Source organism: Scyliorhinus canicula, chromosome 4 (assembly GCF_902713615.1).
Source record: "Scyliorhinus canicula chromosome 4, sScyCan1.1, whole genome shotgun sequence".
Classification (NCBI taxonomy): domain Eukaryota; kingdom Metazoa; phylum Chordata; class Chondrichthyes; order Carcharhiniformes; family Scyliorhinidae; genus Scyliorhinus; species Scyliorhinus canicula.
In genome coordinates, this window is record NC_052149.1 from 135,478,205 (window position 1) to 135,501,380 (window position 23,176).

Sequence of the window (23,176 nt, forward strand, 5' to 3'; positions counted from 1 at the left end):
TTAAGACCTTTTAGCTTTTTTAGCACCATCTCTTTTGTAATGGCAACCATACTCAACTCAGCCCCCTGACCCTTTATAATTTTTGGGATATTACTAACGTCTTCCACTGTGAAGACAGACGCAAAGTACTTATTAAGTTCTCCAGCCATTTTCTCATCTCCCATCACTAGCCTTCCAGAATCAGTTTGAATTGGCCCAATGTCTACTTTGGCCTGACGTTTGTTTCTTATGTATTGAAAGAAACTTTTACTATCATTTCTTATATTACTGGCTAGCCTGCCTTCATATTTGATCCTCTCCTTCCTTATTTGTCTCTTTGTTAACCTCTGTTTGTTTTTGTAGCCTTCCCAATCTTCTGATTTCCCGGTGCTTTTGGCCACTTTATAGGATCTCTCTTTTTCTTTGATACATTTCCTGACCTCCTTTGTCAGCCATGGCTGTCTAATCCCTCCCTGGATAATCTTTCTTTTCTTGGGGATGAACCTCTGTACAGTGTCCTCAATTATGCATACAAACTCCTGCCATTTTTGCTCTACTGTCTTCCCTGCTAGGGTCTGCTTCCAGTTGATTTTCACTAGTTCCTCTCTCATGCCCTCGTAATTACCTTTATTTAACTGTAACACCATTACATCCGATTTTGCCTTCTCTCTTTCAAACTGCAGACTGAACTCAACCATATTATGATCGCTGCTTCCTAAGTGTTCCCTTACTTTAAGATCTTTAATAAAGTCTGGTTCATTACATAGCACTAGGTCCAGAATAGCCTGCTCCCTTGTGGGCTCCATGACAAGCTGTTCCAAAAAGCCATCTTGTAAGCATTCCATGAATTCCTTTTCTTTGGATCCACTGGCTACATTATTTACCCAATCCACCTGCATATTGAAGTCCCCCATGATCACTGTGACCTTGCCTTTCTGACATGCCTTTTCTATTTCCCGGTACATGTTGCGCCCCTGGTCCTGACCACTGTTAGGCGGTCTGTACATAACTCCCATTATGGTTTTTTTGCCTTTGTGGTTCCTCAATTCTACCCACACAGACTCCACATTTAGTACTTGGTAATGAACCAGGGCAGGTGATAGATTTGTTAGTGGGGGAGCATTTTGGAGGTAGTGACCACAATTCTGTGACTTTCACTTTAGTTATGGAGAGGGATAGGTGCGTGCAACAGGGCAAGGTTTATAATTGGGGGAAGGGTAAATACAATGCCGTCAGACAAGAATTGAAGTGTAGAAGTTGGGAACATAGGCTGTCAGGGAAGGACACAAGTGAAATGTGGAACTTGTTCAAGGAACAGGTACTGCGTGTCTTTGATATGTATGTCCCTGTCAGGCAGGGAAGAGATGGTCGAGTGAGGGAACCATGGTTGACAAGAGAGGTTGAATGTCTTGTTAAGAGGAAGAAGGAGACTTATGTAAGGCTGAAGAAACAAGGCTCAGACAGGGCGCTGGAGGGATACAAGATAGCCAGGAGGGAACTGAAGAAAGGGATTAGGAGAGCTAAGAGAGGGCATGAAAAATCTTTGGCAGGTAAGATCAAGGAAAACCCCAAGGCCTTTTATACACATGTGAGAAATATGAGAATGACTAGAGTGAGAGTAGGTCCGATTAAGGACAGTAGCGGGAGATTGTGTGTTGAGTCTGAAGAGATAGGAGAGGTCTTGAACGAGTACTTTTCTTCAGTATTTACAAACGAGAGGGGCCATATTGTTGGAGAGGACAGTGTGAAACAGACTGATAAGCTTGAGGAGATACTTGTCAGGAAGGAAGATGTGTTGCGCGTTTTGAAAAACTTGAGGATAGACAAGTCCCCTGGGCCTGACGGGATATATCCAAGGATTCTATGGGAAGCAAGAAATGAAATTGCAGAGCCGTTGTCAATGATCTTTTCGTCCTCGCTGTCAACAGGGGTGGTACCAGAGGATTGGAGAGTGGCGAATGTCGTGCCCCTGTTTAAAAAAGGGAATAGGGATAACCCTGGGAATTACAGGCCAGTTAGTCTTACTTCGGTGGTAGGCAAAGTAATGGAAAGGGTACTGAGGGATAGGATTTCTGAGCATCTGGAAAGGAACTGCTTGATTAGGGATAGTCAGCACGGACTTGTGAGGGGTAGGTCTTGCCTTACAAGTCTTATTGACTTCTTTGAGGAGGTGACCAAGCATGTGGATGAAGGTAAAGCAGTGGATGCAGTGTACATGGCATTTAGTAAGGCATTTGATAAGGTTCCCCATTGTAGACTTGTGCAGAAAGTAAGGAGGCGTGGGATAGTGGGAAATTTGGCCAGTTGGATAACAAACTGGCTAACCGATAGAAGACAGAGAGTGGTGGTGGATGGCAAATATTCAACCTGGAGCCCAGTTATCAGTGGTGTACCACAGGGATCAGTTCTGGGTCCTCTGCTGTTTGTGATTTTCATTAACGACTTGGATGAGGGAGTTGAAGGGTGGGTCAGTAAATTTGCAGATGATACAAAGATTGGTGGAGTTGTGGATAGTGAGGAGGGCTGTTGTCGGCTTCAAAGAGACATAGATAGAATGCAGAGCTGGGCTGAGAAGTGGCAGATGGAGTTTAACCCTGACAAGTGTGAGGTTGCCCATTTTGGAAGGACAAATATGAATGCGGAATACAGGGTTAACGGTAGGGTTCTTGGCAATGTAGAGGAGCAAAGAGATCTTGGGGCCTATGTTCATAGATCTTTGAAAGTTGCCACTCAAGTGGATAGAGCTGTGAAGAAGGCCTATGGTGTGCTAGCGTTCATTAGCAGAGGGATTGAATTTAAGAGCCGTGAGGTGATGATGCAGCTGTACAAAACCTTGGTCAGGCTACATTTGGAGTACTGTGTGCAGTTCTGGTCGCCTCATTTTAGGAAGGATGTGGAAGCTTTGGAAAAGGTGCAAAGGAGATTTACCAGGATGTTGCCTGGAATGGAGAGTAGGTCATATGAGGAAAGGTTGAGGGTGCTAGGCCTTTTCTCATTAGAACGGAGAAGGATGAAAGGCGACTTGATAGAGGTTTATAAGATGATTCGGGGAATAGATAGAGTAGACAGTCAGAGACTTTTTCCCCAGGTGAAACACACCATGACAAGAGGACATAAATTTAAGATAAATGGTGGAAGATATAGAGGGGATGTCAGAGGTAGGTTCTTTACCCAGAGAGTAGTGGGGGCATGGAATGCACTGCCTGTGGAAGTAGTTGAGTCGGAAACGTTAGGGACATTCAAGCGGCTATTGGATAGGTACATGAATTAAATAGATAGATAGAGAAATACAGCACAGAACAGGCCCTTCGGCCCACGATGTTGCGCCGAACTTTTGTCCTAGGTTAATCATAGAATTTTGGACAATTTGTCATGGCCAATCCACCCAACCTGCACATCTTTGGACTGTGGGAGGAAACCGGAGTACCCGGAGGAAACCCACGCAGTCACGGGGAGGATGTGCAGACTCCACACAGACAGTGACCCAAGTCGAAATCGAACTTGGGACCCTGGAGCTGTGAAGCAATTGTGCTATCCACAATGCTACCGTGCTGCCCTTAAGAAGTTAACCTACACTCCCTTATTCTACCCTAATCCAAGTACCTATCCAATAGCCGCTTGAAGGTCCATAAATTTTCCGACTCAACTACTACCACAGGCAGTGCATTCCATGCCCCCACTACTCTCTGGGTAAAGAACCTACCTCTGACATCCCCTCTATATCTTCCACCATTTATCTTAAATTTATGTCCCCTTGTAATGGTGTGTTCCACCCGGGGAAAAAGTCTCTGACTGTCTACTCTATCTATTCCCCTGATCATCTTATAAACCTCTATCAAGTCGCCCCTCATCCTTCTCCGTTCTAATGAGAAAAGGCCTAACACCCTCAATCTTTCCTCGTATGACCTACTCTCCATTCCAGGCAACATCCTGGTAAAAAATTAGGGTAGAATAATGGAATGTAGGTTAACTTCTTAAGGGCAGCACGGTAGCATTGTGGATAGCACAATTGCTTCACAGCTCCAGGGTCCCACGTTCGATTTTGACTTGGGTCACTGCCTGTGTGGAGTCTGCACATCCTCCCCGTGACTGCGTGGGTTTCCTCCGGGTACTCCGGTTTCCTCCCGCAGTCCAAAGATGTGCAGGTTGGGTGGATTGGCCATGAAAAATTGTCCAAAATTCTTTGATTAACCTGGGACAAAAGTTCGGCGCAACATCGTGTGCCGAAGGGCCTGTTCTGTGCTGTATTTCTCTATCTCTATCTCATAACTATTATTGAGCGGTGAATATAGCCTTGATCAGGAAGTGGGTGGTGGGGAGAGGGTCGGCATGGAAGCTTATGGAGGCGGCTTCATGTAAGGGCACCAGCTTGGGGGCGTTGTGACGGTGCCTCTGCCGTTCCCGCTGGCACGGTACTCCACCAGCCCCGCAGTGGTGGCAGCCCTGAGAGTCTGGGGGCAATGGAGGAAGCATATGGGAGCGGAGGGAGCATCGATATGGTCCTCAATCTGCAATAACCACTGGTTTGCCCCAGGAAGGATGGACAGGTGGTTTCAGAGATGGCAGAGGGCAGGAATTGAGAGGATGGGGGATTTGTTTATAGAAGGGAGCTTTCCTAGCTTGAGGGAGCTGGAGGAGAAATTTGGATTGGCGAGGGGAAACAAATTTAGGTATCTGCAGGTGCGGGACTTCCTACGTAGACAGGTCTCAACCTTCCCGCTCCTACCACCAAGGGGGATTCAGGATAGGATAGTTTCCAGACTGGGGGTGGGAGAAAGGAAGGTCTCCGACATCTATAAGGATCTCATGGGGTCAGAGGACAAGCAGACTGCTTAGGGGATTCTAGCAGTGGTTTGCAGACGTCATGTCCACGGTGTTAAAAACAAGGGTGGCACCGAGTCCGGAGGTGGCAATTTTTGGGCTGTTGGAAGATCCGGGAATCCAGGAGGAGAAAGAGGCAGACATTCTGCTCTTTGCTTCCCTGGTAGCCCGGAGACGGATACTATTAGCTTGGAGGGACTCAAAGCCCCTGAAGTCGGAGAGCTGGCTTACTGACATGGCTAGCTTTCTCTGTTTAGAGAAAATTAAGTTTGCCTTGAGAGGGTCACTGTTAGGGTTCGTCTGGAGGTGGCAACTGCTCGTTGACTTCTTTGCAGAAAATTAATCGTCAGTAGAAGGGTGGGGGGGGGGGGGGGTTAGTTTAGTTAAGATTAGGGGTTTAATAAAGGTGGGACCTGTAAGAGAGGAAGCAGGATTTTTGCACTATGCTTATAGACTTATGTACATTGTTTATTTTGTTGTTGTTGTAAAACCAAAAATACCTCAATAAAATGTTTATTAAAAACTAAAATTGGCCTATATCCCTCAATACCCATCTTACCCATATAACTGCCCAAATGCTTTGTAAATCTTTGGACTGTGGGAGGAAATTGGAGCACCCGGAGGAAACCCATGCAGACACAGCGAGAAAGTGAAAACTCCACACAGACAGCCACCCGAGGCCGGAATTGAACCCGGGTGCCTGGAGCTGTCCAAATGCTTTTTATCAGACAAAATTGTTCCCACTTCTACTATTGCCTCTGGCAGCTCGTTCCTGACACTCATCACCCTCCGTCTGAAAGTAGTGCCCCTCTGGACCCTTCTTTATCATTCCCCTCTCTCACCATACACCTCTGCCCTCCAGTTTTAGACTCCCCTACCTTTGGGAAAAGATGTTAACTATCTACCTGACCTATGCACCCCGTTATTTTATGGACCTCTGGGCGGCACGGTGGTTAGCACTGCTGCCTCACAGCTCCAGGGACCCGGGTTCAATTCCAGCCTCGGGTGACTGTGTGGAGTTTTCACTTTCTCCCTGTGCCTGCGTGGGTTTCCTCCGGGTGCTCCGATTTCTTCCCACAGTCCAAAGATTTACAGGTTATATGGATTGGCAATGCTAAATTGCCCCTTAGTGTCCAAAGGTTAGGTGGGGTTACTAGGTTACAGGGATAGGGTGGAGGTGTGTGCTCTTTCAAGGGCCAGTGTAGACTCAATGGGCCGAATGGCCACCTTCTGCACAGTAAATTCTATGATACGATCACCTCTAAGCCTCCTATGCATCAGGGAAAAAATCCCCAGTCTATCCAGCCTCTCCTTATAACTCAGACCATCAGGTCCTGGTAGCATCCTAGTCAATCTTTTCTGCACTCTTTCTAGTTTAACAACGTCCTTTCTATGATAGGGTGACCTATAATGTTCTGACCAATGAAATCAAGTATGCCGAATGCCTTCTTCACCACCTTGTCCATCTGTGACTCCACTTTGAAGGAGCAATGAACCTGTACTCCTAAATCTCTTTGTTCTATATAGGGCCTCCTAGACAGCGCAGATACACCTTGTCACCGAGCTCTGTGAGATTCTGGACATGTCGCACTCGCCGCCTGGAAGGACCCCGTGGCATAGGAGTTCATGGCGGCTGTCACTTTGATAACCACTGGGAGCGGGTGTCCTTCCCGATGGCCCTGTGGTGCCAGGTGTGCCATCATCTGACAGATATGTCGCACTGTTGCCCTGCTCAGCCGGAATCTGTGACTGCATGCCTGGTCCAGCAGGTCCTTGTTTGACAGGTGGTGCCGGTTCACATGAGGCCTCATGCGGCGCTGCCTTTAAACCTCCTCTTGGGCAGCCATCTCTCGATCCTCACCAGCTGCCTCCTGTTCCTCTGCGGCAGGCACCATTGCCGCACCGTGCTCCTCGAGCAGCTCCAGCTCTGCAGCTGCAGTGGGTCCCAGGGCTGTGACGACAAGGAGGAAAGCCACCATTGCTGGTTGAATTCTTCAGAGGGTGAAAGGCCAATGTGTTAGCATGGTGCGCACCCCCATGCCTAACCAGGTCCACTGGGCTACACCGTGTCCCCAGATGGCACTGTGGACCCTGGCCCTGCATGTCTCTGCCCTCCCTCCTCCTCCCATTCTCACACCCCTGGCTCCGTTGGTGAGCCCCTTCAGGGACTACTGTGGGCATGCCCTGCTGGCGGGTGGCGGCCGTTTGGGGGGTGGTGGTATGACGGAGTGGGGGCTGGGTGTGAGGATGGAGGGTGGGGGCTGGGGAAGTGGGGTGGGTGGCACCCATACGGTTGGTAGGACTCTGCAGAACCAGGGCCAAGTCGGATCGCCAGTGGGGTGCGCAGCAAGATGGCTGATGCACCATCAATTGGACTTGATTCGTAGTGAAGTTCCAAACAACAGGCTTTAATACGCTAGATGTGAGCCCGGCAGTGGTTGTACAGAGAAAGGCCGACTGCCAGCCGGTATGAGTTCTTATACCCCGCCTTGTAGGCGGAGCTACCAACCTCTCAGCCAATCGGCGGGCAGTCACATGACTAGCCACAGCCAATTGGCAGAGAGGCACGTGACTTGCCTGGGCCAATGGGCAGCGAGACTGCTGTACCAATGGCAGCTTGGTTCTAAGGTAATATGATCTCCCTAGTCATACTACCGCAATGGCTGCCTTGCTTCTCTCTCTGTCTCTGTCTGTCTGTCTGTCTCTCCCCCCCCCCCCCCCCCACCCCCCCTTCCCCCAGTGGAGGAGGAGAATCACGGAGGCACGGAGAATACCAAGTCAGGCCCGCTAATGATATGCAAACGGCGTGTACTGTACGTGTGGTGCAGAAGGCAGTGACGCCGCTGTCGAGGCACTGGAGAATTGCGATTTGCCGTGAACCCGACGTCTATCATAGTTTTGCAGTCAAAACCGTTTCTCCACCCAATTGCCTTTCACGATTTTGGCGTCAGCCGACGCAGAATCCCTCCCATTATCTTTGGTACCAGCAACAAACTCGGTTCTTTAACCACAAACTCTCTTCCTTAGCCACTGATTCCATTCCTCCGCCAGGATATTAATTGTATATTAATTATGTTTAATTGAATGTGTTGTGGGCATTAATTGGGCATTCACTTTAGCCGCTATAAAAAGACACAGAATAAAAGTATGGCTGTTGGGGTTAGGAGGTGTATGCTTCTCATGTGTAATTGTAAATAAATGTTATTAATATGTATAAAGATTAGCTCTGGTTCTATCATTCATCAACTGACCTTTTGGTACAGAACACAGGCAACTGCCTGAGGTCGAAGTAGACTATTTATAATCTTGGTGGTCACATTTAACCCCAAGAGATGCTCTTGATCACATATCATCAAGACTGCCAACTTCCACAAGTGTAATGTCACCCGACTCTGCCGCTGGCTCAGCGTATCTGCTGTTGAAAGCCTCATTTGCATGTTCATTACTTTCAGTCCTGATTATTCTAATTCTCTCCATCTTCATAAATTTGAGCTCATCCAAAACCATGACCGAACACGAACCAAGATTCTCAGCAAATTATTACAGTTGAGAGTGGACAAGGCTCTGGTGTTATTCCGTTTGGACTATTACTCTAAATTACTGAATCACTATGGAACTGTCTGGCAGTTTTTTGCTGCTTTCATGCTAGCTTTCATTTTAACTCGAACTTTCAATAAAAGTAAACTGTACCAACGATTCCATCATTAATTTTGCTATTGCATTCCTGTCAGGACCAACTCAGTTCCCACCTCGCTTTACTAGCAATTTTTCCACTCCTGATTCTTGTAGCACAGTTCCACTTTCCCCATTCTGCCATCTCCCCACCCCAACACATTACTGCAATGCCCATTGTCATGGACAACACCTTGTCAGTTGGATAACACCTTATTGTGCTGCCGATGGTCATGGATAACGTGTTATCGCGATGCCCATGGTCATGGACAACAAGTATTGTGATGCCCATGGTCACGGACAGCACGCTATTGTGATGACCATGATTACAGATAATATGTTATTGCGATGCCCATGGTCATGGATAACATGTTATTGCGACGCCTATGGTCATGGATAACATATTGCAGGCAGTCCTCAGCTTCATGACATTCAAGTTGCGATGAATGGCGTTTACAACGTATATAAATTGACACCCTGCTTCAATGTTCCATGTCAGTGGCGACCTAACGACACCAGGTTAGTGGCGTCATGCATTCGCACTGACGTTCAATGCAGTTCATATATGTGCATCTGTATTCATTTGCTGTTTGACAAACTTTTACAGTACTTGGTTCCTTTGTTTTCCAAGCTCTTTCTTAAAATTTAGAGTTTCTTGGTCCATAATAATGACAGAAAAGCGTAAATCTGGTGCAAGAGATGTTTCTTCTTCCAAAAAATGTAGAGCAATTTCTATGGAAACAAAAATTTAAATAATTGAGAGAAAAAGGTGAGATGCACATTGACATTGGTAGAACTTTGGATAGGCCCTGAACAACTATCGTGACCATCCTGAAAGACAAACTAAGAATTCAGGAACATGTTAAGGGTTCCGCACCGATGGAATCAACTGTGATAACTAAGCAGTGTGTTGGACTCATTGCTCAAGCTGAGAAACTGTTAATAGTTTGGCTAGAGGACCAAAATCAACGCTATGCTCCTGTGAGTTTAAGCATAATTCAAGAAAAAGCTAGGAGTCTTTATGATGATCTAAAGAAGCAATGGGGGAGAGTTCTATTGCTGAGCCTTTTAACAAAAGTAGTGAGTGGTTTATGCATTTTAAAGTTAGGGCTAATTTGCATAAAACCAAGCTGCGAGTGCTGTTGAGGAGCCAGCTCCGCTTTTCCTGAAACATTGGCTGAAATCATTGAAGATTGCAGGTGGGTATTCTGCTCGGCAAGTTTTTAATGTTGACAAAATTGGACTCTTTTGGAAAAAAAAATACAGTCGAGAACTGACATTGCCAAAGAGGAGTAATCCATGCCAGGTTACAAAGCTGCTAAAGATAGGTGCTCAGTTCCAATGCTGGGGTGACTTGAAATTACAACCTTTGTTTATATACCATTTGGAAAACCCCAGGACTTTCAAGGGATATTCCAAGAAATCCAATCATAAGGCGTGGGCAATAGGAACATGGAAAGATAGAAACAAAGAAAAAAGGAGTAGAAATAGGCCATTCAGCTCTTCGAGCCTGCTCGTCCATTCAGTACGATCATGGCTGATCCTCCAACTTATCGCCGCACTCCCGCGCTCTCCCCATATCTCTTGATGCCTTTAGAGACTAGAAATATATTTCCTTCTTAAATATGTTCAATGACTTGGCCCCCACAGCTTTCTGTGGTAGAGAATTTCGTAGGTTCGCCACCTTCTGAGTGAAAACATTTCTCCTCATCTCAGTCTTGAACAGGCTATCCCTGTTCTAGATCCACCAGCCAGAGGAAACGACATTTCTTCATCCAGTCTGTCCAGCCGTGACAAAATGCGACACATTTATGTTAGATCCCCTTTAATTCTTCCAAATTCCAGTGAATACAGGCCCAGTTGACCCAATCTCTCCCCATACGACAATCCCATCATCCCAAAAATCAGTCTGGTAAACCTTTGCTGCACTTCCTGTATGGCAAGTATCCTATTTCTTAGATAAGGAGACCAAAACTGCACACAATAGTCTATGTATGGTCTCAGCAAGGCCCTGCACAACTACAGTAAGGAATCTTTGTTCTTGTACTCAAGCCCTCTCGCAATGAAGGCCAACATACCTTTTGACTTCCTAACTGCTTGCTTGTACGTGCATATTTGCTTTTGGTGACCGGTGCACAAGGACACCTAGGTCCCTTTGTACCTCAACATTTCCCAATCTATCACCATTTAAATAATACTCGGCCAATCTTTTTGTCTGTCCAAAGTGGACACTTTATTTAAGGAAGCAGAGAAGACTCCGTTCGGAAAGACCTGAAGACATGAATCCTAAGTAGACTTTAGCCAACGTCAGTTCAAAATTTCCAACTGAAGTCCAGACCCACCCATGAGCCCAGGAATGATGAAGACAAATGACTGGAATGTTTTAAAAATTGTCTGACTTTTTAAATAGTTTATAGTTGATGTATAGTGGATGGTACTGTAGTGTACAGTACAATATAGTATACACCTGCACATTACTATGATTTTTTTAGGTCAATAAATATGTTACTGTTAATATACCATTCATTTATAATTAATGTTAATGCAAAATGGGAGAATGAACAGTGAGGTTTGGTTTGAGGACCCATCCGGGGTCAACTCCACGTCCTCATCTGCTTAGTTGAGCCTAATTCAATTCAAAGTGTTACGTAGGACAAATTTGATCAAGCCAAGAATGAGTGGGTTCTTCCCGAATGTTGAGAACAGATGTGACCGCTGTTGGCTTGCCCTTGCAGATCATACGCATATACTTTGGTTCTGCCCAGACTCCCTAGCTCTGAGCCTCATTTTTAAACACTATATATATTATTCTCTGATTAGAATTACAACCATGCCCGCTGATAGCCATATATAGGGTTTCGGACTCTCTGGCAGTTCACTGTGGGGTTAAGGTGGGCATTATCACTTTGCCTCATTGAAAGGCCGGAGACGGATACTGCTCGGTTGGAGGTCTGCCACTCCGTTTGGAGCCTCTGGCTGGTTTGGGGACTTTATATTTTGGCTTTGGAGGGAGTGCAAAGTAGGTTTACTAAAATGATACCTAGACTACAGGAGTTGAAAATGAAATGAAAATCGCTTATTGTCAAAACTAGACTTCAAATGAAGTTACTGTGAAAAGCCCCTAGTCGCCACATTCCGGCGCCTGTTCGGGGAGGCTGGTATGGGAATTGAACTGTGCTGCTGGCCTGCCTTGGCCGGCGCAAACTCGGGCATGTGCGCTGCGACTGGCGCAATCTCGCGCATGCGCGCCAGTTGCCTCCTCCGTGCCGGCTCCGATGTAACATGATGGAGAGCTACAGGGGTTCGGCGCGGAGTAAAATAGGCTCCCACCAGGAGAGGCCGGCCCGCCGATCGATAGGCCCCGATCGCAGGCCAGGCCACGATGGAGGCCCATGGTGATCGGATTCCCCCTCTCCCCCCAGCAGGATGAACGCTGAGGTCCCGCTGGGTTGGACCACACGTGAACGGCGCAGGCGGGACTCGGCGGACACTTGGCCCAACGCGCGTGGAGAATCGTCGGTGGCGTGCCGGCGCCAATGATGCCGATCCTCCAGTCACTGGAGAATCGCGGACCGGCATCGGAGCGGCATCGCATCAATCCCCCCCCGGTTATGGACAACATATTGCTGTCATGCCCTTGGCCAGCAATTGTTCCTTAATAATGATAATAACCTTTATTCGTGTCACAAGTAGCTTACATTAACATTTCATGGAAGTTACTATGAAAATCCCCAAATCGCCACACTCCTGTTCGAGTACACTGAGGGAGAATTCAGAATGTTCATCTAACAAGCACATCTTTCAGGACTTGTGGGAGGATATCGGAGCACCCGGAGGAAACCCACGCAGACACAGGGAGAACATGCAGACTCCACACAGACAGTGACCCAAGCCACGAATCGAACCCAGGTCCCTGTGCGGTGAAACAACAATGTTAACCACTGTGCTACCGTGCTGCCCTTAGTAGATGATTATTTGGAATAGTTACGGTTGATTTGACAACTTGTGGCTTGAAAGAGGAAGGCTACTCTTCTGCAGTTTTGATTTGCCTTTTGATAACTTTACATTATCCTTACAGGGAACTATATCTTGAATTATTTGGCATCTTGTCCAAAGCTAGAACCCTTCGTGATCCAGGCATTGGTCCAAGTTGTCGCTAAGATTACAAAAATGGGCTGGTTTGAAGTTCGGAAAGACAAGCTTGCCTTCAGGGAGGTGATTCCTGATGTCACCAAATTCCTACAGGTAAGGTGCATTAATATTGTTTGCGATGAAACAAAAACTACTTAAACAGCTTTGTAATTATTATACATGCTTTTTGTATGTAGGTGCAGCAGTATTATTGTTATGAGCACTGAGCAGTGCAACACTGGTGGTTTGGACTTGTTGCTGCGCACTGTGATCAGAGCATTTTGAGCATCATGGCATTTAAAAATGCCATGGAGGGGTTCTCTTATTGGGTTGAGGCTTGTCCAGTGAGAAAGTGATTCATAGGAAGATGGAACAGGAAGATGGATGGAGGGCATCTGTGAAAGAGGCTGGCTAGGAGTCAACACTTTTGCAGGGGAGATGAGAGAAGCAAATTGGTAACGAGAGAAAATAAAAAGAGCATCCTCCAAACCTGGCTGAATTACTTCTTGGAACTAGCTACCAAAGGTATTCAGGTGAATAGCATAGATGCAGTCAAGGAGAAGCTAGATAAGCACATGTATGAGAAAAGTATAGAAGGATATGTTAAGAGGACTAGATTAAGAGGGTTGGGAGGGGTGGAACATAAACACTGGCTGAATGTCCTGAATATTTACTGAAAATACTTAGTAATATTACCAGGGCCTGCTTTAAAAAACACTAAAGTTGCTGATGATGACAAATGGGGTAGAGCTTTCTTCAGGACTTCCACTCTGCTATCAGCTTTTCTCACCAACTTTTTATTAGTTTGTTTCTATGGAGGAATATCGGGAAAGTAGGACGAATCTCAAACGCGTAATAAAGAGGGCTAAAAGGGGTCATGAAATATCTTTGGCGAACAGGGTTAAGGAAAATCCCAAAGCCTTTTATTCGTATGTAAGGAGCAAGAGGGTAACTAGAGAAAGGATTGGCCCACTCTAAGACAAAAGAGGGAATTTATGCGTGGACTCAGAGGAAATGGGTGAGATTCTTAATGAGTACTTTGCATCGGTATTCACAAAGGAAAGGGACAAGACGGATGTTGAGGCTAGGGATGGATGCTTAAATACTCTAGGTCAAGTTGTCATACGGAAGGGGGAAGTTTTGGGTATTCTAAAAGACATTAAGGTGGACAAGTCCCCAGGACCGGATGGGATCTATCCCAGGTTACTGAGGGAAGCGAGGGTTGAAATAGCTGAGGCCTTAACAGACATCTTTGCAGCATCCTTGAGCACGGGTGAGGTCCCGGAGGACTGGAGAATTGCTAATGTTGTCCCTTTGTTTAAGAAGGGTAGCAGGGATAATCCAGGGAATTATAGACCTGTGAGCTTGACGTTAGTGGTAGGCAAACTGTTGGAGAAGATACTGAGGGATAGGATCTATTCACATCTGGAAGAAAATAGACTTATCAGTGATAGGCAGCATGGTTTTGTGCAGGGAAGGTCATGTCTTACAAACCTAATAGAATTCTTTGAGGAAGTGACAAAGTTAATTGATATGGGAAGGGCTGTAGATGTCATATACATGGACTTTAGTAAGGCGTTTGATAAGGTTTCCCATGGCAGGTTGATGGAAAAAGTGAAGTCGTATGGGGTTCAGGGTGTACTGGCTAGATTGATAAAGAACTGGCTGGGCAACAGGAGACAGAGAGTAGTGGTGGAAGGGAGTGTCACAAAATGGAGAAGGGTGACTAGTGGTGTTCCACAGGGATCCGTGCTCGGACCACTGCTGTTTGTGATCTACATAAATGACCTGGAGGAAGGTATAGGTGGTCTGATTAGCAAGTTTGCAGATGATACTAAGATTGGTGGAGTTGCAGATAGCGAGGAGGACTGTCAGAGAATACAACAAAATATAGATAGATTGGAGAGTTGAGCAGAGAAATGACAGATGGAGTTCAATCCAGGCAAATGCGAGGTGATGCATTTTGGAAGATCAAATTCAAGAGCGGACTATATGGTCAATGGAAGGGTCTTGGGGAAAATTGATGTAGAGAGAGATCTGGGAGTTCAGGTCCATTGTACCCTGAAGGTGGCAACGCAGGTTGATGGAGTGGTCAAGAAGGCATACAGCATGCTTGCCTTCATCGGACGGGGTATTGAGTACAAGAGTTGGCAGGTCATGTTACAGTTGTATAGGACTTTGGTTCGGCCACATTTGGAATACTGCGTGCAGTTCTGGTCGCCACATTACCAGAAGGATGTGGAGCTTTGGAGGGGGTGCAGAGGAGGTTCACCAGGATGTTGCCTGGTATGGAGGGTGCTAGCTATGAAGAAAGGTTGAGTAGATTAGGATTGTTTTCGTTGGAAAGACGGAGGTTGAGGGGGGACCTGAATGAGGTCTACAGAATTATGAGAGGTATGGACAGGGTGGATAGCAACAAGCTTTTCCCAAGAGTGGGGGTGTTAGTTACAAGGGGTCACGATTTCAAGGTGAGAGGGGGAAAGTTTAAGGGAGATGTGCGTGGAAAGTTTTTTACGCAGAGGGTGGTGGGTGTCTGGAACGCTTTACCAGCGGAGGTGGTAGAGGCGGGCACGATAGCATAATTTAAGAGGCATATAGACAGGTATATGAACAGGCAGGAACAGAGGGAAGTAGACCTTGGAAAATAGGAGACAGGTTTAGATAAAGGATCTGGATCGGCGCAGGCTGGGAGGGCCGAAGGGCTTGTTCCTGTGCTGTAATTTTCTTTGTTCTTTGTTCTTTGTAAATTAGATTTGATTGTCAAACTAAACAAGTGAACATGTGCAGCCTATAAACTTCAAGTACTAGTGGAAGCAGAATTATATAATTTGCTCAATGATTGGTTTTCTCAATATCAAAGATAAAGCTTTATCTTCGGAGAGAGAAACAAAGTTAATGTTTCAAGTCCATATGACTCTTCTTCAGAACTTGGAGAGGGAGAAATATGACGGGTTTATGCTGTTGTAAAAGAGGGAAGGGCAAATTGAGTGAAATTGGAGGACTGAGAGGCAGGAAAGATCAAATCACCAAGATCCCATGGAACACAAGACAAATGGAATAGCAATGGTAATATCAAAGTCTTAAGCTTTGGTCCAGAGTAGGTGTTGTTGGAGACAGGAGGGGTGTTATTTAAACAGACCTGATTCTTCTCTTACCACCTGTCCTTAAACAGAAAGGTGAATTTTGATTTGTTTCCACCTTTATAAAAAGTGATGTATTTACGAATCCCTCAGTATTGTTGTGATTCAATTTCTTGGGACTTGTTTATTTGCAAACACTGAAATGTGGGATGAGGCCTCCTTTTCACTCACATAGTAAAAGAGGGATAGAGAAAGATTTATGTTGTTTATTATCTCCTGAAATAGTATCACTTGGCATTTTTTCCATTTTGTTGGGGAGTTAAAACTGTTTCGTGCATGTCCAGGGTCTAGAATCAAAGTCCAGAAGTCAGCAGGTTGGACTGATGCCAGATAATTCACCTTTCCAGTAGAGTTGAATTCCACAATGAGATGGACACGCAAAGATACATGCGTCTTGCAGGCAATTGTACAGATGCTCCTGGTAAAGTGTAAACAGGTAAAGTGGGTCATGGCATTCAAACCTGGACAGAGCTTCTTCTCTATGCTGCTGCTGGGTGGATGGAAAGATGACAAACTGAACTTTATAGCTCCACAATACAATATACTGGGTTCCACCAGCTTGCTGGGGGGGGGGGGGGGGGGGGGGGGGAGAAGAAATTTATGTCACAGGACTCCCACCTCACAACTTTGGCTTTGACAAAGTGTATGTATTGAGGGAAGTAAAATGGGGCCAGAAACAAAAAGCAGTAAGGGGGAAAGTGTAAGGCAGGGAAGCCATAGTCAGAAATCAAAAAGGGCCACAGTACAGGGTACAGTAACTAAGGAGAGTGCGAAAAGGGAGGTGGCCAATGAAGGATTGAGGGTGTTGTACCTAAATGCGTGCAGTATACGGAACAAGGTAAATGAGCTTGTTGCGCACATTGAAATTGGCCGGTACAATGTTGTGGGCATCACAGAGACGTGGCTGCAAGGGAATAAGGGCTGGGATCTAAATATCCAAGGATATATGTCCTATCGAAAGGACAGGCAGATGGGCAAAGGGGGCGAGGTTGCATTGTTAGTAAGGAATGAAGTTAAATTGATAGCAAGGAGTGATATAGGATCAGGAGGCATAGAATCTCTGTGGGTAGAGTTGAGGAATCGAAAAGGTAAAAAGACGCTATTGGGAGTTATGTACAGGCCCTCTAGCAATAGTCAGAAAATAAATCAGGAGATAGAAAGGCATGTAAAAAAGGCAATATTATAATAATCATGGGGGACTTCAATATGCAGGTGGACTGGGAAAATCAGATTGGTAGTGGATCCCAAGAAAAGGAATTTGTGGAATGTCTAAGAGATGGTTTTTTGGAGCAGCTTGTGACAGAGCCTACTAGGGAGCAGGCAGTTCTGGATTTGGTGATGTGTAATGAGGCAGACTTGATTAGGGAACTTAAGGTGAAGGAACCCTTAGGGAGCAGTGACCACAATATGATAGAATTTACCCTGCAGTTTGAAAGGGAGAAGCTGCAATCAGATGTAACAGGATTATAATTAAATAAGGATAACTACAAAGACATGAGGGAGGAGCTGACCAGAGTTGATTGGAAAAGAAGCCTAGCAGGGACGACAGTGGAATAGCAATGGCAGGAGTGTTTGGGGGTTATCAGGGAGGCAAAACAGAAATTCAGCCCAAGGAGGAGGAAACATGCTAAGGGGAGGACAAGGCATCCATGGCTGATGAGAGATGTCAAGGAGAGCATAAAGGCTAAAGAAAAAGCATACTGTGGCGAGGATTAGTGGGAAACCAGAGGATTGGGAAGCCTTTAAAAGCGAGCAAAGGACACCTAAAAAAGCAATAAGAGGGGAGAAGATGAAGTATGAGTTCAAGCTAGATAGTAATACAAAGAAAGGTCAGAAAATATTGTTTCAATATATAAAAGGTAAGAGAGAGGCAAACATAGACATTGGAGCACGAGAAAATGTGGCTGGAGAAGTAATAATAGGAAACAAAGAAATGGCAGACAAACTTAATAGTTACTTTGCATTAGTCTTCACGGTGGAAGACACCTGTGGGATGCCAGAGTTCCACGTGAACCAGGGGGCAGAGGTGAGTGCAGTGACCATGACTAATGAGAAGGTTCTGGGGAAACTGAAAGGTCTGAAGGTGGATAAGTCACCTGGACCGGATGGACTACAGCCCAGGGTCCGAAAAGACATAGCTGAGGAAATTGTGGAGGCATTAGTGATGATCTTTCAGGAATCACTGGAGGCAGGAAGGGTCCCAGAGGACTGGAAGGTGGCTAATGTAACACCAGGGAGGGAGGGAGGCAAAAGACGGGAAATTATAGGCCGGTTAGCCTGACTTGAGTCATTGGTAAGATTTTAGAGTTTTTTATTAAAGATGAGATCGCGAAGCACTTGGAAGTGCATGGTAAAATAGGATTGAGTCAGCACGGCTTTGTCAAAGGGAGGTCGTGTCTGACAAATCTGTTGGAATTCTTTGAGGAGGTAACAAGGAAATTAGACAAAGGAGAACCAGTGGACGTGATTTATTTAGATTTCCAGAAGGCCTTTGACAAAGTGCCACATAGGAGATTGTAAAAAGGACTTGGACAAGCTAGGAGAGTGGGCAATGAGGTGGCAAATGAAATACAATGTGGAAAAGTGTGAGGTTATGCACTTTGGAAGGAGGAATTTAGGCATAGACTATTTTCTAAGTGGAGAAATGCTTCGGAAAGCAGAAGCACAAAGGGACTTGAGAGTCCTTGTTCACGATTCTCTTAATGTTAATGTGCAGGTTCAGTCGTCACTTAAGAATGCAAATGCAATGTTCGTCTTCATGTCAAGAGGGCTAGAGTACAAGACCAGGGTTGTACTTCTGAAGCTGTATAAGGCTTGGTCAGACCCCATTTGAAGTATTTTGAGCAGTTTTGGGCCCTGTATCTAAGGAAGGATGTGCTGGCCTTGGAAAGGGTCCAGAGGTGATTCACAAGAATAATCCCTGGAATGAAGAACTTGTCGTATGAGGAACGGTTGAGGACTCTGGGTCTGGACTCATTGCAGTTTAGAAGGGTGAGAGGGGATCTTATTGAAACTTACAAGATACTGCGAGGCCTGGATATAGTGGATGTGGAGAGGATGTTTCCATTTGTAGGAAAAACTAGAACCAGAGGTCACCATCTCAGACTAAACGGACGGTCCTTTGAAACAGTTGAGGAATTTCTTCTGCCAGAGGGTGGTGAATCTGTGGAACTCTTTGCCGCAGAAGGCTGTGGAGGCCAATTCATTGAGTGCCTTTAAGACAGAGATAGATAGGTTCTTGATTAATAAGGGGATCAGGGATTATGGGGAGAAGGGAGGAGAATGGGGATGAGAAAATATCAGCCATGATTGAATGGCGGAGCAGACTCGATGGGCCAAGTGGCCTAATTCTTCTCCTATGTCTTATGTTTGTGTCTCTAAGATTGTTAATGTTCCAACCATAAAGACTTAAAGGGAGATTGCAGTGCCCTTTGGCCTAGCAGACGAATTGACTGTAGATGGTTTGGCCTGGCTTATGAAATGCAGATGGCCTTTGTTTAGTTTCCTTTTATTTTGGTCTCTGCAGTGCAATGGGACTTACATAAGAACATAAGAACTAGGAGCAGGAGTAGGCCATCTGGCCCCTCGAGCCTGCTCCGCCATTCAATGAGGTCATGGCTGATCTTTTGTGGACTTAGCTCCACTTTCCGGCCCGAACACCATAACCCTTAATCCCTTTATTCTTCAAAAAACTATCTATCTCTATCTTTAAAACATTTTATGAAGGGGCCACAACTGCTTCACTGGGCAAGGAATTCCATAGATTCACTACCCTTTGGGTGAATATGTTCCTCCTAAACTCAGTCCAAAATCTACTTCCCCTTATTTTGAGGCTATGCCCCCTAGTTCTGCTTTCATCCGCAAGTGGAAACAACCTGCCCGCATCTATCATATCTATTCCCTTCATAATTTTATATGTTTCTATAAGATCCCCCCATATCCTTCCAAATTCCAACGAGTACAGTCCCAGTCTATTCAACTTCTCCTCCTAATCCAACCCCTTCTCCTCGGCACACCCTCCAGTGCCAGTATGTCCTTTCTCAGGTAAGGAGACCAAAACTGAACACAATACTGCAAGTGTGGCCTCACTAACACCTTGTACAATTTCAGCATACCCTCCCTAGTCTTCAACTCCACCCCTCTAGCAATGAAGGACAAAATTCCATTTGTCTTCTTAATAACCTGTTGCACCTATAAACCAACTTTTTGCTACTCATGCACTAGCACACCCAGGTCTCTCTGCACAGCAGCATGTTTTAATATTTTATCATTTAAATAATAATCCCTTTTGCTGTTATTCCTACCAAAATGGATAACCTCACATTTGTCAACACTGTATTCCATCTGACTTGTTAGGGTCTCTTCAGGGATAACAAGATGCAAATTTCTACCAAATAGCCATTTTTGTCCACGGTCACAGACAAACATAAAAATTTGGATAAGAATTTTAGAAATTACACACGAGGATGCAGAAAATACATATATATATTATAAAAGTATATATTCTCCGATTGTGTTAAAGCAGAATAAAGATCAGCACTGTCTCAAAGCAAAAAATATGAAAACAAGATAAAGACTGGAATTTATTATCTGTCTGTGTTGTTTATTATCTCCTGAAATAGTATCACTTGGCATTTTTTCCATTTTGTTGGGGAGTTAAACCTGTGTATGGAGTGTAGGAGCATAAAAAATGAGCATATTATTCCGTTTGAATAATGATATTCAGCAGATGATTGGTGAAGACACGAAACAGGAGTACTGGGAACCTGGCTTTTGTTAAAAACAAGAAACAGACCGGAGCTCTGTTTGGCTCAATTGTCCGCTTGTTGAACTATTGGAAGAATCAAGATTGAGTTAATGTCACCAAGAACCAAGATAGAGAATTTGGTAATTTCAGTCGATTTTACAAAATGGAGTTTGTCAACTAACTGATGATTTAGTTCAAAACAGGGTAAACCATTTTTTTTTTAATAAACAATTTTATTGAGGTAGTTTTTGGCTTTATAAACAGTTACAGACATCATCAGAAAGGAAGCAAAAAAGGCAAAAATGTGCAAACATCCACATACTTTCAATACTTCCACCGTAACATATTGCACAAGCCCGCTCCCCTCCCACCGGTACTACCCGCCATATTTTCCCTCCTACTCTACTCTACCCCCCTCCCCCCACCCCCCTGCTGACGCTCACTCTCCCGCAAAGAAGTCAATAAATGGTTGCCACCTCCGGGTGAACCCCTGCACAGATCCCCTCAAGACGAACTTAATTTTTTCCATCCCCAGGAAACTCGACATGTCCGCAAACCACCACTCAATCTTTGGGGGCTTCGAGTCCCTCCACGCCAATAATATTCGTCGCCGGGCTATCAGGGAAGCAAAGGCCAACACATCAGCCTCTTTCTCCCCCTGGACGCCCGGGTCTTCCGAAACCCCAAAAATTGCCACCCCTGGACTCATCACCACCCTTGTTTTTAGCACCTGGGACATGACCCCCGCAAATCCCTCCCAGTACCTCCTCAGCTCAGGGCATGCCCAGAACATGTGAACATGGTTCGCTGGTCCTCCCGCGCACCTAGCGCATTTGTCCTCTATCCCGAAAAATTTGCTCATCCGAGCCACCGTCATATGGGCCCGGTGAACGACCTTAAATTGGATCAGCCCGAGCCTAGCACATGTCGCGGTCGAGTTTACCCTACTCAGGGCCTCTACCCACAGCCCATCCTCCATTTCCCCGCCCATCTCCTTCTCCCATTTAAGTTTCAGTTCCTCTGTCTGGGACCCTTCCTCCCTCATGAACACCTTATAAATACCCGAGACTCTACCCTCCCCTTCGTCCCTCCCAGAGACTATTCTGTCTAGGATCCCCATTGGCGGGAGGCGCGGGAAAGATGGGACCTGTCTACGAACAAAGTCCCGCAACTGTAGGTATCTAAAATAATTTCCCCTTACCAACCCAAATTTCTCCTCCAAGCTCCTCAAACTCGCGAAGCTCCCTTCTAGGAACATATCACCCACCCTTCCCGCCCCTGCTCGCCGCCATACTCGGAACCCCCCATCCATTCTGCCGGGGGCAAACCGATGGTTGTCGCAGATTGGCGCCCAGACAGACGCCCCCATCTCCCCCACATGCCTCCTCCACTGGCCCCATATCCGCAGGGTCGCCACCACTACCGGGCTGGTGGTGTACTTGGCCGGCGGCAGCGGTAGAGGAGCCGTGACCAGGGCTTCCAAACTGGAGCTCCTGCACGAAGCCGCCTCCACCCGCTCCCAAATAGACCCCGTACCCACCATCCACTTCCTTATCATAGCGATGTTGGCCGCCCAGTAATAATTGACCAGACTCGGAAAAGCCAGCCCTCCCTCGCTGCGGTTCCTCTCCAACATCGCCTTCTTCACCCGCGGAGACTTTCCCGCCCAGACAAAGCTCATGATCAGCCCGTTAACTCTTTTGAAGAAGGACTGTGGGATAAAGATCGGGAGGCACTGAAAAATAAACAAAATCGAGGGAGGATTGTCATCTTTACAGTCTGCACCCTCCCTGCCAGCGACAGCGGGAGTGCATCCCATCTCCGAAACTCTCCCTTCATTTGCTCCACCACCCTGGCCAATTTAACTTATGCAGCCTGCCCCAGTCTCGTGCCACCTCGATTCCCAAATACCGGAAATTTTCCTCAACTAGCCTAAACGGTAGCCCTCTCAATCTGTTCTCCTGGCCCCTTGCCTGGACCACAAACATTTCACTCTTGACCGTATTTAATTTGTATCCTGAGAACTGGCCAAACTCCCTCAGCATTCCCAGTATAGTTCCCATCCCGGCCACTGGGTCCGACACGTACAGGAGCAGGTCGTCTGCATAAAGAGAAACCCTGTGTTCAACCCCGCCCCTCACCATCCCCTTCCAACCCTCTGCGGCTCTCAGCGCAATCGCCAGCGGCTCTATGGCCAGCGCAAACAGCAGCGGGGAGAGCAGGCAGCCCTGTCTGGTCCCTCGGTACAACCTAAAGTACTCCGACACTTCTCTGTTGGTCCTGACGCTGGCCCTCGGGGCCTGATATAATAATTTGATCCAATCCACCAATCCCTCCCCGAACCCAAACCGTCCGAGCACCTCCCATAGATAGTCCCACTCCACCCGGTCAAAGGCCTTCTCGGCGTCCATTGCCACCACTACCTCCACCTCTCTACCCGCCGGGGGCATCATTATCACATTGAGCAATCTCCTCAGATTGGCCGCCAGCTGCCTACCTTTCACAAACCCCGTTGATCCTCCCCAATCACCTCCGGTACACAGTCCTCCATTCTACCCGCCAGTACCTTTGCCAGGAGCTTGGCGTCTACATAAATCAGGGAGATTGGCCTGTAGGACCCGCACACCTCCGGGTCTTTACCCCGCTTCAATATCAGAGATATGGTGGCTTGTGACATTGTCGGCGG

The 23,176-nt window shown here is 46.3% G+C and overlaps 1 protein-coding gene across 1 annotated transcript in view; it reads left to right on the top strand.

The window, feature by feature from the left end:
* Positions 1-23,176, top strand: part of LOC119965026 (ran-binding protein 17-like) — a 1,262,848-nt gene that overhangs the window by 144,652 nt on the left and 1,095,020 nt on the right. Inside the window, exon 4 of the mRNA XM_038795235.1 lies at positions 12,551-12,717. Within this exon, the coding sequence (XP_038651163.1) occupies positions 12,551-12,717 (167 nt within the window). The remainder of the gene's footprint in view (positions 1-12,550; positions 12,718-23,176) is intronic.